At 37.2% G+C, this 16,459-nt stretch overlaps 1 protein-coding gene across 1 annotated transcript in view; it reads left to right on the top strand.

Moving 5' to 3' along the window:
• LOC150089197 (tyrosine-protein phosphatase 10D-like) overlaps window positions 1-16,459 on the top strand; it is a 315,903-nt gene that overhangs the window by 91,774 nt on the left and 207,670 nt on the right. Inside the window, exon 9 of the mRNA XM_090389780.1 lies at window positions 10,995-11,138. Coding sequence (XP_090245906.1) covers window positions 10,995-11,138 — 144 coding nt within the window. The remainder of the gene's footprint in view (window positions 1-10,994; window positions 11,139-16,459) is intronic.

Raw genomic sequence — 16,459 nt, 5'->3', positions numbered from 1 at the left:
CATGGACTGGAGATGTGCAAATGTATCCTCAATTCACAAAGGGGGGGGGGATCAAAGGGTGACACGAGTAATTACAGACCAGTTAGTTTAACTTCTGTTCCGGGTAAAATAATGGAGTTGCTGGCACCACATGCTGTTGTATAAAGATCCATTGCAGGATCATCTAGACAAGACTGCAGCAATAATTCAGACACAGCATGGGTTTGTTAAGGGAAAGTCTTGTCTGACAAATTTGATTGGTTATTATGATGTGGTTACAAAGGAACTGGATGCAAAAAATAATTTTGATATCATATATTTGTATTTCAGGAAAGCTTTTGACACTGTTGCGCATGGAAGACTATTGTACAAATTGGAGCAGAATGGTATTAAAGGTAAGTTGCTACAATGGATAAAAGGATGGTTAAGTGGGAGAAGACAAAGGGTGGTAATCTTCATGGACTAATGTTATTAGTGGAGTCCCACAGGGTTCGGTGTTGGATTCACTGTTGTTTTGTATATTTATCAATGATATTAGCATTAGTAGAGGCATTTGATGCAAGAAAGCAAGCAAGCTTATGCAACATCAGCCAAAAAAAAAAAAAAAAACACTTCCACTTCACCCCTCTGTTCTTTCGAAATACCTGTCCAGCTGAGCCTTAAACTTATTTAGGCTATCAACTTCCACAACAAGGGATGGAAGTCTGTTCCATCAACCAACTACCCGCTGGCTAAAGGCAAATTCTGCACGTTTATCCTACATCTTTCTTTCCTCAATTTGAATTTATGCCCTCTCAGGTGATTATTCTGAGCAAGAGGAAGAATCCCATCAGCATTGAGCATGCTCAACCCATTCAAGGCTTTACACCTCTATCAGATCACCTTGCTGGTGCCTAGTCTCCAGACACTGTAATTTGCAAAACTTAAGCCTTTCTTCGTAAGAGCACCCCTTTGTTCCATTCACTAATCTTGTTGCCCTTCTCTGTACTCGTTCCAACAGCTCTACATCCTTCTTGAAATGAGGCTTCCAGACCTGTATGCAGTACTCTAGGTGTGGCCTGACCATTGCCTTATACAAGGGAATAATCACCTCCTTATCCCTGCTAGAAAAATTCCTATAAATCATTGACAATACACCATGAGCTACTCTTGCAGCCCGTCTACACTGCTCAGAGAACTTCATATCTGCCTGCACAACCACCCCCAGGTCCCTTTCATTCTCTACCACTGTCAGTGTAGTACCACAGAGTTGATACGTTGCTCTGGGGTTGCTGAATACACCTCTCAGCCCATCTGTTCGACCTTTCCAGATCGTGTGTCAGTAGTGTCTTTGACAACCCTGTCAACCTTCGTATTGTCTGCAAACTTGGACATTAAGCTTGATATACCATCATCAATATCATTTATAAATACAGAAAACAGTAATGGACCTAACACTGAACCCTGAGGGACTCCACTAATAACATTAGTCCACGATGAGCAGTGTCCGTTGATTACCACTCTCTGTCTTCACCCCCTCAACCACCCCTTTATCCATAGCAGCAATTTGCCTCCAATGCCACACTGCTCCAATTTGTGCAGCAGTCTTCCATGTGCAACAGTATCAAAAGCCTTTCTAAGATCCAAGTATATAATATCAAAGTTATTCCCTGCATCCAGTTTTTTGTGACTGCATCATAGTATCCAATCAAATTAGTCAGGCAAGACTTCCCGTTAACAAAACCATCATGGTCCGAGCTATAACTGAAGTCTTGTCTAGATGATCCTGCAGTGCTTTTTTAACCAGTGCCTCCTTTAATTTTCCTGGAACAGAAGTTAAACTCACAAGTCTATAATTACTTGTGTCAGCCTTTGATCCTCCTTTGTGAATTGGGGTCACATTTGCACATCTCCAGTCTGTGGGTACCTCCCCTCCTTTAATATAACTGGATAGATCTCATCCACCCCAGGTGCCTTTCTTGTGTTTATCTTCAACAATTTCTCCTCCACTTTACTCTCAGTTATTACAAAATCATCCACCTCACTGCCAGAGTTTGACTCACCTCTGGCATTACCCTCGCTGAATTACTCCTCATGTGTGAATGTCGATGCAAAATATTCATTTAGTTTGTTAGCTACCTAAGCAGGATCATCAACAGTTAACCCATCGATATCAAGTGGACCAATCTGATTTATTCCCTTCCTTCTAGAGTTTACATAAGTAAAGAACTCTTTGCTGTTTTTCTTTGCATCCCTTGCCAAAGATTTCTCGTAATCTGCCTTCGCCTGCCTAACCTCCTTTGTAACTTGGTTACAGATCAACTTTATCTATCATAGGCTTCTGTGTCACGTGTTAATTTGTATGTATCCCATGCATTTTTCTTCTCTGCCATATGTCTCATTAGTTCATCTGACATCCATTTAGTCCTAAACCTTGAACAATATTTCTTAGTTGGTATGTAAAGCTAGTAGCTTCCAAGATAAGTTCTTTGAATGCTTCCCATTTTGAATTTGCTGTTGGTAACATCATCAGTTGGTCCCACTGTATAGAATTTAAATACCGTCTCAGTCCATCGTAGTCGCTTTAATGAAAGCAATAACCCTTCCCTTTACCCCTAATGGTAGTTACCGCTTTGAGTAAATCCCACTTCAACACGCTGTGATCACTGCCACCTAGTGGTTCCTTTATCTGCAGATTCTTAATGCATGAAGAATCACTGCTGATAATCAAATCAAGAGTATTCCTCCCTCTAGTTGCCTCCCGAACATGCTGATGTAGAAAACAATCATCCAATAAATCCACAAATGTCTTGCTAGTGTGTGAGTGACCAGCCACCAAATTCCAGTCAATATCTGGGAAATTAAAATCCCCCATTATAAGACTCTCTGATTTACTGGCCCACTCTATTTCTCTGTGCAGTTTCTTATTATACTCATCAGAGTCATTAGGCCTATAACACACTCCTACTCTCAATTTTGATCTCCCAATGCTTATGTCACACCAAACTGACTAGACACCGCACTGTCCAGCAATGTCGACTGACTTCACTTCCTTGGATTTTATGTGTTTCTTAACTAATAGCGTAACCGCTCCTCCCTTCCTATCCTGTCTATCCTTTCTGTAGACGTTGTACTCCCCAAATTCCAGTTCTGCATTCCTTATATCTGTGTGACACCACATCTCTGATATCCCAACAATATCTGCCTTTGATGTTTTGAGCAATACCTCAAATTCATCAAATTTATTTACTAAACTCCTAGCATTTGTGTACACGCAAGTATACATGCACCTGTTTCTATTCTTAACTACCCTAACACAATGCATGTGTTTACTTGTATCGCAGTGACTCCCAGCAGTCTCTGAAATATCCTGCATCTTGTTTTTCAGGCTTCTGCTCATTCCAGTAGAATTGCCCAAGTTGGAATGAGCTTCTGCTCATTCCAACTTGGGCATGAATCACTCTCACCTCTGCCAGTGGCTACTGTTAATCTATTAGTCTTTGTCTTCCCCCAAACTAGCAGTTTTCCGACCCAACTAACACTGCCTCGATAGCATCAGCAAATATTTTTGCACCCTTCTATTTAAGTGTATCCCATCCCTGTAGAAGCAGTCTCTCCTGTTATCAAGTACAGTCCAGGCTGAAAAAAATTCTACCCCTTGAGCCTTGCACTATCTTTCCAAGGCCGAATTAATCGACAAGGCTCTCATCATATACTCCCTCCTATCGCGTCTGGGCAGAATTGCAAACACTTTCTAATTCAACCCTAATTCATGGCTTTGTTTTTTTCAGAATCTTCTCTTCATTTATTACTACTCCCCACATGAGTGCCAACCCAACAATGAGTGTGCATTTAGTTGATGATGAATAAATGTTACTAATTCATGGCTTCATCATACTGATGCAGGTATATCAGGCTTAGTGTCGAAGTTTGCAGATGATAGAAAGGTTAGCAGGGGTGTTAATGACAGTAATGGCAGTGTGCTACTGCAACAGGATCTAGATAATTTGGGCAGAATGGCTAAGAAGTGGCAACTGAAGTTTAACCTTGACAAATGCAAAGTACTGCATATGGGTAGAAGTAACCCGAGAGAAAAGTACCAACTGTGTGGTACTACACTTAAGGTGGTACAAAATGAAAAAGACTTGGGAGTAATTGTGCAGTCAGATATGAAGTTTTCTGAGCAATGCAGACAGGCTGCCAGGGTAGATCATGGGGTTTTGCCAATTATATATAGGAATTTTGCTAGCAGGGAAAAGGAGGTGATTGTCCCTCTGTGTAAGGCAATGGTCAGGCTACGCGTTGAGTACTGCGTACAGGTTTGGAGGCCTCATTTTAGGAAGGATGTAGCTTTGCTTGAGCGTGTACAGAGAAGGGCAACAAGATTGGTGAGGGGAATGAAGGGATCCTCTTACCAAGAGAGGCTTAAGTTTTGCAAATTGCAGTGACTGGAGACTAGGCACCTGCACAGGGATCTGATTGAGGTGTATAAGGCCTTAAATGGGTTGAGCATGCTGAATTCTTCTGGGATCCGTCCACTTGTTCAGATTATGAACCTGAGGGGGCATAGCACATTGCATTCCACTTTCCATTTTGAGAAACCTTGTCCTGCTCGATCAGCTTCAACTTCTCGAAAATCTGCTACCAATTCCTTAAATGCCGATCTTTGGGTAATTCTCCAGTGGGGCAAAGACAACTTAGTTGTTTTCAACCCTTCTAAAACTCAGTCTTGTGTTATATCTCGCAAAAAGGATTCTTCTGCTCCTAAGCTTATCTTTAGTGACACTCCGATTTCTAGGCAAAATGATATATCTCTTTTGGGGTTACCCTGACTTCTAATCTCTCTTGGCACAAGCACATTACAAATATTGCTTCCTCTGCATCTAAAAAAACTTGATTTTCTCTTTCGCTCTTGGCGTTACTTTTCTTTCAAACAGCTGCTCACTCTGTATAAATCGCAAATCCGCCCTGCCATGGAATATTGTTCCCACATCTGAGGTGGTGCCCCCAAAACCTCTCTCGGGCTTCTTGATTTCATTCAGAAGAGGGCAGTTAGGTTAATTAATGATTCATCTCTAACAGAGTCTCTCCACTCGCTTTCTCATAGATGTACTGTTTCTGCTGCATGCCCCTTCTACAGATACTTCCATGGGCACTGTTCTTCTGAATTGGCTTCTATAATTCCCGCTCTCTCTCTCTCTTTCAAAACAGTCCAAACACGTGCCGCCACCAGCCAACATCCATTTATTGTCCAACTTCAAACCCACAGAACCAACTTTTCATCTTCCTCATTTATTCATTCAACTGCCGTTTTCTGGAACAACCTTCCTTCATATGTATTTCCTGAAAATTACAATCTACAGAAGTTCAAGTCCAATGTCAACAAATATCTTCTTTCATCTTCTCAGCCTCCAACCCAAGCACGGTACTAAGTACTATAGGTTCTAATACCTCTCGTGTTTGGGGTTCACATAAAAATAAAAAAATAAATTCAAATTACGAAAAGACAGATGATGTAGAATAGATATGCGGAAATTTGCCTTTAGCCAGCGGTTGGTTAATTGCTGGAACAAACTTCCGTCTGTCGTTGTGGAAGTTGATAGGTTGAATAAATTTAAGGAGGAACTGGACAGGCATTTGGAGGGAATGGTGTGATTTCTTTCGTTTTTTTTTTTTTTTTTGGCTGATGCTGCATAATCTCATACACTTGCTTTCTTGCATCACATGCCACTACTACTGCTACTACTACTTTGCAAGAAGGAAAGACTAATAGACTTTGTAAGAGGGAAAAACTAATAGACTTTACAAAAGGGAAAGACTTGAGCATTAGTAGCACAAATTTCCCACATAAGAATATCCACAAAGAAACTTGGATTTTGCCCGAGGGTATCATGTGAAATCAGATAGATCACATCCTCATTGATACTTGTCGTGCTACAGATGTCATGGATGTGAGGAGTTACAGGGGAGTGCAGCTTGTGTTTCAGATACCATTTTATGGTACAGTGCCATGTGCAAAATAGGCTCTCAAAGGTATATAGAAGGAAAGGAGGGTTAACAAAGAAAAGATATCAACAAGATAAGCTTAAAGAAGACAAAGATACTAGAGAAAGATTTAGAATGAAAGTGGAGGAACAACTGGAGAAGTACCAACCTCAGGAAGGTGAGCCCATCAATTAAAAATGTGAAGATATTAAGGAAGCACTGAGTGTAGCAGCAGAAGAGGCACTTGGAGTAGAACAAAAAAAAATGAGTGAGAAATGACTGGTTTGACCAGGACTATTAGAAGATCCTGGAAAAACGAAACCAAGCTAGAAAATGTTACAGAGAGGAACTAGAAAGAACACCGAGGACTACAGGGCTAAAAGAGCTGAAGCGAAGACTAAAAGAGCTGAAGTGAAGTCATTATGTAGACAAAAGAAAGGAGAAGAATAGAAAAAATGCAAGAAGAATACGACAGAGGGCGGATTAGGAAATTTTATAAAGAAGTAGGAAACATAGAAAAACGTTTCCAGCCGCATCTTAAGCTGTGCAGGAATAAGAAAGGAGAAATAGTGGGGGGGGGATAGCAGAGATCACAGAAGTTTGGAAGGAGCATTTTAATTCCTTACTTAATAAAGAACAGGCATATCCAGAAGAAATTATAGAAGAGAAGAAGAAACAGATAATGTTGAAGGTACTTTGGGTCATACAATAGAAGTATGGGATGCAGTCTAAAGGGCTAAAAATAACAAAGCACCCAGAGAAGATAACATCCCAGCAGAACTCGTAAAAGCAGGCCGTGAAAAATTGATCCAAAAATTACATCAGCTTATGTCGGACCTATGGGAAAGAGAAGAGTTGCCAAATGACTGGAAGACAACGGTAATCATCTAAATTCACGAGAGAGAGAGAGAGAGACAAACTAATTTGTGGGAATTACAGAGGATTTGCCCTATTAGTGCAACTTATAAGATTTTATCTTTCATTCTGACTAGAAGAATATCAAGACTATCAGAAAGAATAGTTGGTGAGTATCAAAGTGGGTCCCATGCAGGGAGGTCGACTGTTGACCATATTACCCACAGTTGGTAAGTTTCTCTGGGGATGCTGATACCCATATGCAGTACTTTACATTTGTTAATGTTAAACTTCTGTTGCCACTTCTCAGCCCATCTGCCGAACTTCTCTAGATCCTATTGCAGCAGCTTACTGTCAGTACTGTTATTAACAGCCCTGCCAACCTTTGTATCATCTGCAAACTTGGACATTAAGCCTGATATACAGGAAGGCCTCGCATAACGCGAGTTCGATTAACGCGAATTTCATTTGACGCTATTTGAAAAATTATACCACTTTTCACTTTACACGGTGCAAATTTACAGTTAACGCGGGCTTTTTTTTTTATGCAATACAGGCATACCTCGAATAACGAATAGGATGCGTTCCACGAAATTACTTCGTTAAGCGAAACTTCGTTTTCAGAGGCAAAAATACTATGGCCAGAATAGGGATACGTTCCTACGTAAAGAAAATGAAAAGCTTTTTTTTTTTTGGACAAAGAAAAGTTTTATTAAATAAACAGTCAACTTACATACAAAGTGAAATCACATTTTAAAATACAAGTCTAAAGTTGATTGTTTATGCTCTTTTTCTCTTTCATTTAACAATTGCCTATACGGAGTTATTGCATTTAACACTGATCGCTTAACAATAATACTTCTTCCTAAATCAGGATCATTTTCACTAAAAAAATTTAAAACGTTTTCAATGTCATTTAAGCACCTTTTTAAATCTTTGGTTTTTTAACACTTTTTCGGCTGGAACTTCTTTAACTTCGTCTTCATTGCTAACAAGGTTTTCTAAATCTTCCACTGAAAAACCATCATCTTCTGCATTCAATAAATTTCTAACATCCTCTTCATCGACATTTTCGAAACCCATTGATTGAGCCATCTGGATAACTTCATTTCTAATTTCTTGGATGTTATTTTCTTCTTCTAGTACAACTTCTGGCCATATTTTGCGCCAAACTCCATTTAAGCATTTCTTAGTGACTTCTTTCCAAGAACTATCAATGTTTTCAATTGCGTTTTTAATGGTGTAGTTTTTCCAAAAAGTTTTAACTGTCATTTCCTCTTTATCCTCTAGTTCAGTTAAACTGCTTAATGTTCGACGCAGATAATAAGCTTTAAATGATGCTATTACTCCCTGATCCAATGGTTGAATCAGGGAAGTTGTGTTTGCTGGAAGAAACACAACTTTGACAGGAATGCATGTGTCCAACGTGTTAAGATCAGTAGGATGTCCCGGAGCATTGTCTAACAACAAAAGAGCTTTTTCTTCAAAGTTGTTTTTTTGACAATACCGTTTTACTTCAGGACAAAAGTGGTTAACAAACCAATCAGTAAATAACTCCTTGGTAACCCACGCTTTTCTATTTGCTTTCCATATTACAGGTAAATTCATTTTTATGTTACCTTTTAACGCCCTCGGATTTTCTGAATGGTAAACTAATAACAATTTTAATTTATAATCGCCAGAGGCATTTGATCCAAAGAGTAACGTTAAATGGTCTTTGGCTGCTTTGAACCCAACAGCTGATTTTTCTTCAATAGAAATGAAGCTTTTTGTTGGTAGCCGTTTCCAGAACAAACCGCTTTCGGCAACATTGAACACCAAATTTGGAAAATTTTCACGTTCAATTATTTCCTTTAGTTTTTCTGGAAACTTATTTGCAGCTTCTCCTGTTAATTTTACACTATGAATTCTGGCCCGTTTTTTAAATTTCTCGAACCAACCACGAGAAGCCCCAAAGGTTTCCGTAATTTCTTCAGTTTGTTTAGATTTCAGGTGATTAAACTGGAATATTTTTTTTTTATGTTAAATGGGGCTTGAAATTGCCGACTTCGTTATATCGAAGCTTCGTTATCAGAGGTAACATTAACCGAGGTATGCCTGTAGTTGAAAAAGATTTTAATCACGCGTTAAGCTTACTGCGAGTAGTACGGTCAATAAACAAACGTTTGCCTGCTGACCGCCTTGGTGTGTTCCATCGGAAGAAGACGTGTTACTTGTTTGTCTCCTGCTAATAAAGTCAATGCACACTTGCATAAAAATCCAAATTTTTAAATGAGCCAGATGAAAATGATTACCGCGAAGGAGATAACGGTAAAAGAATTAGATGAAATCTTTCGTATCGCATAGAACCTCAAACAAAAGGTTTGAGGTTCTCTGCGATACTTATTTTGCCGGGGCCCAGAGAAGATTGTTGTCGGCTATCGGAAACTGATTGATGAAAAGAGAAAGTCAACACTGTTCAAATATTTCCGCAACAGTCATTTCTTCATTGTGTATTTTATGTCAGAGGTTCCCAACCTTTCTCGGTTCATGGTGCTCTTAGTATCTCAGTAATTTTTTCAAGGCGCACTCAGACCAAAAGAAATACTTAACAGTTCCGCTTAGTAGTTAGGTCCAAACAACTTAATAAGAAATGTTGAAACTGTGAACTACCTCGAGCTAGTAGTTCGCGCGGTGTCCGACAGATGTCGAGTATCACTCTGTTTCCCTCGAAAATTTAAAATATTCCGCGGTGTGCAGTTTGGGAACCGCTGTTTTATGCAATAAAAATTTAATTCCATAATTATTTTCATTATCTTTTACATTGTATACAGTTAAAAAGTTATTTAAAAGGTATTTTTAAAATTCTTTATGGACATTCCAGAAGGTCAAGGACCAATTATAATTTTTCCTATTGGTTATTATATTTGATTAAAGTGTTTCTGCGATGCGCTCGCGGGACGAATTAATCGCGTTAATCAAGGCCCTCCTGTACTTTCATCAATATCATTGATAAATACAGAAAACAACAGTGGGCTCAACACTGAACCTGGGGGACTCCAGATTCAGTGTTGGGTTAAGACCATTAGTCCAGGTTCAGTTAAGACCATTAGTCCACAAAGATCAATGTCCACTGATTACCACTCTCTGTCTTCTCCCACTCAACCATCCTTTTATCCATTGTAGCAACTTAACCTTAATGCCATACTGCTTCAATTTGTACAGTAGCAACGGTATGAAAAGCTTACCTGAAATCCAAGTATATGATATCAAAATTATTTTTTGTATCCAATCAAATTGGTTAGACAAGACTTCCCCTTAACAAATCCATGCTGTCTGAATTATTACTGCAGCCTTGTCTGGGTGATCCTGCAATGCTTCTTTAACTAGTGACTCCATTATTTTCCCCAGAACAGAAGTTAAACTAACAGGTCTGTAATTAATCGTGTCACCCTTTTGATTCCCTTTGTGAATTGGGGATACATTTGCATATCTGTATTCTACGGAGACCTACCCTGAGTCCAAGGATACTCTCATAAGTAGGGCTAAGGATTTGCCACTTCCTTTACTATAACTGGATAGATCCCATCCACCCCAGGTACCTTTCTTGTGTTTAACTTCAGAAATTTCCTGTTAGAATAAATGAATGCCAGAAGTTGATAAACTTCTGGAATTCCCCTCCCTAAATATCTGTTCATGTGTGAATGTAGATGCAAAATACTCATTCAGTTTGTCAGATAAAAGCAGCAAATATCAGATAGAAACAGCAAAGTACATGCATTTCAGTAACTCATTTATTTAAAACAAGTAAATAATATTATTGTATTTGTATTTATGGTTTGAAGCATTAAAAATCAATTTAAAATTTTTCTTGCATGTCTGTTAATTCTGTTTAAGGATACATGAAATATTTAAAATAGAAATAGATATAGTTTTTAAAGAAGGAACCCACTTAGTATAAAAGTGCTAGCCGATATGGCTGCAAACTGCGAACATTTCATGCTAATTGTTTTCATTTGTTGAAAAATACAAAATTAGTCAAATCAAGGTATGAAAAGAAATAGCTTATGTTATTGAATTCGTATTAGTCTTTTGGCTAGAACTTTTCATATTAATTCTTTTTACTAGAATTTTTTAAAAATATTTCAGTTATGTGAATTGATCCATAGAAGAAATAGCACTGTGAAAATGGTTTTAACAGTGTACATTTTCTTTAGTTCCTCAACCACCATCAAATATACAAGTTGTTAAAGTTAGCAATTCTACAATGATTTTAACATGGGATTCGCCAAACAATTCTTTAGTAGATCAGTATTCAGTGCGTTACAAATCTGTTGATGCCTCATTTTATAGAGAATTAGGTAAGTGTACTTATTATAATTATAGTTTAAAAATTTTATTTTTTACCTTTATGTTCTTGAATTCTTTATGTTCTTAAGAATAACAGCATTCACTACAGGGTTACTCTCTTCCAGCTATTTCCTGATTTAGCATAAAATATGGGATTTTTTCACCCCCATGAAACCTTTCCTTAACTTATTTTTCATTTTCATACAGTTACAAAAGAGGAAATTTGAAAAGAAGTGAGGTAAATATTAGTGAGTTAGATTGGATAAAGTGAAACTGTGCCATTTAGTTTCACTTGGTAACTAAAAAAATGTTATACATCATATAAGAATAGGTTTTCATTATTAACTTTTGTGGGGTAAGTTTTTTGAACGTGTGTGGTTTGAAGGGGGATGGGATGGGGTGAGATTCCCGATAGCTGTAAACTTCGGGTAGTGAGTTTCTTTGTGAATGGAAATATATAAAAATTAAAAATTTGCACATAAATGGTTTTAAATATTGATTTTATTTTTACACGATTGCTCAACTTTAGAGTGAAGTTATTGTCAAAATTCAAATCATAATTTAAAAAGCAATACTTGTTTCCCCACCCCCTTTTTTTAAAAATTTAATAATGACCTCTGCATCTACTTACATATCAGTTACATATCACTTGACTCAATTCTACCATTTCTGGATCTAAATTCCAGAGAATTTTGCCTTTTGTGAGTGCAAATTGGACGGCAGTAGCTAACAGATGCAACCACCTCCTCCAATTTTAAAGGATATTTTCATCTGTCATTTATTAAAACCAGTGCTTTTTTTGGGACGGTACGGCGTACTGGTACCTTTATTAATAGTGACGTGTGACATTTGGATGAAGTGCACTTCGGAATTTGTAATATTCCGTAAATTTTATTTCACATGTTTGCCTACTATTCAAATAAGTTTAAAATTATTTAACTAAATTTGCATTTTTCACTGCCTATTGTTAAGATATTTTCAATATAAAACTGTATAACCACTTTTATAATTCTAAATTACTCAGTTGGACCTCTGTTTAATGAAGTCCTTTTATAGCAAATTATTTTGACTTCCCCTTAGAAGTTACATTTAAAATACTTTCTGTTGAGCGAGAAAATTTTCATATAGCGAACGGATTAGGAGAGAATTAACTTGGTATGCACTGTTCGCATTTCTGGCCTTTAGGCAATTAGTGCTGCTGCTCAAATTAAGAGAGCTAAAGGATTACCATTCTGCAACTTAGTGGTACCTGGTAAAACCTATCTGTCCACCTGTCCCACATACGGAGAAGTCGCGCTAGTCAACAGTGAGCAGATCAAGGGGTATTCCCAATGGGCTCTGCTCCACCTTCTACTGCGGTGGTGTCCAAACTGGTATTATGCAAAATTCTTTAAGTGTGTTGCATTTTCCATATCTTGTTGCATATAAAAGTAAAATTGAATATATTCGAAAATTTTATTAAGTACATTTAACAATTACATTTACTGAACAAAACATTTAATGAGAATTTTTTGCTAATTAACAAAATTTAAAATGCTGTTTTAGTTCACTTTCCGGGCGGGCCGTAGGTTGGACACCACTGTGAATCATCTGTAAGGGACCAGTTCGAGAATTAGAAAAGTGATTTTCGTGGAAGTGTGTTATCCACATTTTTCCGTAAAGTTGCCCTATCTCTGTTTTCATGGTCACAGTACCTGAATATCCGAATGACACCGTCATTTTGGACAGTTTCAAAAAGAAAAATATCAAATTTAAGAACTAGTGACAATACCGATGATGAGAGAAGGAAAACGAGGACATCGAAGGTATTAAAACTTCTAAACATGAATTGTTGGCATTTGGTGAAAATTCAATTAGAAAATTACAGTTAAATGAAAGAGATGCAATTCGTGAATTTCGGGAATACCTAATTGAAAAGATGTTTTCGAAAGAACTGAAGCAATTCATGGACACTCTGAGTACGATACCAATTTCATCGAGTGAATGTTAATGAGGATCTTCACAAATGAATCTGATCGTCAGCCCAACCAAAGCTTCGTTGATGACAAAAACAGTTTCTTCACTTCTGTTTCTTAAAATTGTAGGCCCACCGCTGACCTGCCTCGATCCAGTAAAATATGCTGATTTGTGGCTGCTTTGGAAACGTCATTCAGCAACAGACATACAGAGGAGGAAAAGAAGTTGGCATAGGGTGTTGGATGAGAACTTAATAAAAATTTGGAATATTCTATAAAAACTTTATTATGAAATTATTTTTACTTGTTATTTATTTTTACTTATTATTTTTAGGGTCCGTAGTCTAACAAAGAACCCTTATGTCATTCGGTTGTCTCTCTCTCTGTCTGTCACAGCATTGTATCTCTGGAACCACTCGACTTGAAATTTTGCATGGGTTTGTACATCATGTGGACCAACATAACACCATATTGATTGTTGCTGACAAAAATTTATCTGAGAAATGGGGGTAAAATGTGGAGGGGCCCATAAAATGTCGACAACCTATTGCTTATTATATACCATTGGAAAGAGCTCAACTAGTATGTTTAAAATATAATTTTAAAATATTTTTAAAATTAAAAATGGCAGGAAAATTTGAGTAATTTTCGTGTTCCCCCCCTCTATTTCCATTGCTAATGGAGCTAAAAATTTAAAAATCACATTAGCTATGTGTTATTTGATGCTTATCAAGGGAAAACTATTCCGATTGAAATCTGTCATTTACTTTTTTGTGTTAAAGTTAAAAAAAACAATTTTTTATTGCACTTTGATTGTGCGCTTCTTTTTACTAAGTAATTCTCCTTTTTGTGACAAAAAGGTTGCTAAATAGTTAGTTAATAATTCTATAAAGGTAATTTATAAATTTTGCGACGAGAAGTATTTTTTAACAATTTTCAAAGCTGGATTTGTACCAGCAAGAAGTACTCAGAGAGCCAGTGTTGAGGGGGGCAGTGGTGGGGAGTTGCCTGCACGTAGTCTTGCACAGTCCTCACCTGCCAGTCGATTCTCTTCAAGACTTTAATCGCTTCTCCAAGAAGAAGTCGGAGTTGCTTTTCCCACCCTTGTCATTCATGACAGCTGGAAAGACTCAAATAAACAACGTTTTCGTTAGTTTCTCAGTTTTAGGCCAAGCGGGGTACTACAAACTTTTTTCAGTTATCATAAAGCTCTCTATTTGAGATACTACACTAACGACCAATCATGACTATGGATCCTTCATCCTGAGTGCAGCATAGTCACGAATGGTCAACTACTGAGTGCCTGGCACTCAGTAGTTGACCATTCGTGACTACGCTGTAACCTACGTTGACTATTCACTGTAAAAGAAAATTACTTTTCTAATTCTCGAATGGGCCACTTAAAGTTGATTCACAGTGGTGTCCAACCTACGGCCCGCCCGGAAAGTGAACTAAAACAGCATTTTAAATTTTGTTAATTATAAAAAAATTCTCATTAAATGTTTTGTTCAGTAAATGTAATTGTGTATTGTACTTAATAAAATTTTTGAATATTTTCAATTTATTTACTTATTTTTTTATATACTTGAACTGTGTTAATATACTAAATTTGTTGTTCTTATTCCAAAAACATCACTACTAAAGTAACAATATCAGGAAAAAAAAAAATTTAGAGTACTTTTCATATCCTTTTAATTTTCAATTTTTTCTGATAGCAAAGAATGAGTTCCGGCACTTATTTTTTTACAAAAAAAACACTGATTAAAACTGTCTATTATCTAGAAACACAATTATTAGAGATGGCAAAATGTACTGGAAGATTCCAATACAATTCATTATGATTTTAATTGATTTTGAGAAACTTAATTTGAACACACATGTAAAAAATCTTTATACTCAGGGGACTAGAGAATATTATAAGAATCAGATGGTTACACAGAATTTTGATTTGACTGTTATTATGCAGTGAAAAATATCATTTAGCATTTGTGAAACTGAGCAACTATAACATTAAGTAGTAGGAAAACAATTCTTTATTTTTTAAACTCCAAATTAATTGATGATGACTGAATAGATGTTTCTAGATTTCAGCTAGGATGGGAATGATATGAGTTTGAGAAAGGCTGTAGTCATGGTAGAGAAATAGGTTTTGGGAAAGCTGTTCTAGGAGAAAGATTTGAGATAATGAAAATTGTATGTGCCAGAAGTAGTTATGATAGAAAGATAAATTATTATTATTATTTTATTTATTTTTTTTTTGTTTGACATCTTGAAATCTCTTTTGATCTGATAGTTCATTTTTACTTTGCAGCACTGAATGAAGTGAAGTGTCACAATGGATAAAGTGGAATATTGATCAGTGATTAGGTTCCTCTTTCTGGAAGGGAAAACACAAAACAATCCAGAAAGAAATGGTCACTGTTTATGGAGAAGACTGCCCAGGTTACAGTGTTGTTGCACATTGGTATAAACAATCTTCCAAAACTCTTCTGTTACTGCTGTAACAGAAGAGTGTTGCAAAAATTTATTCATTAATATTAGAAAATCGCTATCAAAGAATTAGTTGCAGAACTCCAAACTAGTGTAGGGTCTGTGGAGGACATCAACAGTTGCATATGAGTAAAGTGTCTACCGGATGGGCTCCCAGACTTCTGACCCCTTACCAGAAGAAGGAAGGGTACAATGTGCACATGAAATGTTGTCAGTGTGCCAGGAAAAACTGAAATATTGCTACATCCTGCTTGTTCTCCAGGTCTTGCACCATCAGATTTCTTCCTCTTTCCTGCCCTAAAATCCTTTATTTGTAGAAAACACTTTGTTGCTGATAATAAGGTGATTTCTGTTGCCAAGTCATGGTTTGAAGGATTTCAGAGGACTTCTACAAAACTGGTCTGTGGAATTGTACTGAGAGGTGGCAAAGATGTGTCATTTTGTCTGGTGACTATGTTGAAAAAGTGTAATACATGGTTTGTTTCTACCTTTTATCACAGCTACTTTTGGATGAATGCAAATCTTTTTTGAACCCCCCCCCCCCCCCGTTTACATATCAAGTATTGATTGAACTACTCATATTTTCCTCAGTGCGAGATTTTAAGGACAGACACGAGGACCACATGAACCAAGAACCACTGCGGATAATTAACTAACATTTGGGGGATTGTGGTTATTAAAAATACAAATGTTAAGTAACATTGAACAAGACTACATGTATGTGTCATAGTACTACTATTGCTACCAACCACTGTATCAATAACAGAATGCAATAGTGCTAAACAATGGAATCAGAGTTGCCCTTCCTGAAGTCTGCCACTGCTGCTTTGAGAGGACATCTGTAGTAGTAGTATGCTAGCCAGTATAATGTTACAATCAGTTCACTG

Source organism: Mastigoproctus giganteus, chromosome 2 (assembly GCF_048544385.1).
Source record: "Mastigoproctus giganteus isolate SK-2022 chromosome 2, ASM4854438v1, whole genome shotgun sequence".
NCBI lineage: Eukaryota > Metazoa > Arthropoda > Arachnida > Uropygi > Thelyphonidae > Mastigoproctus > Mastigoproctus giganteus.
Note: the sequence above shows the minus strand (reverse complement) of the source record. Positions and strands in the feature narration are given on the sequence as shown.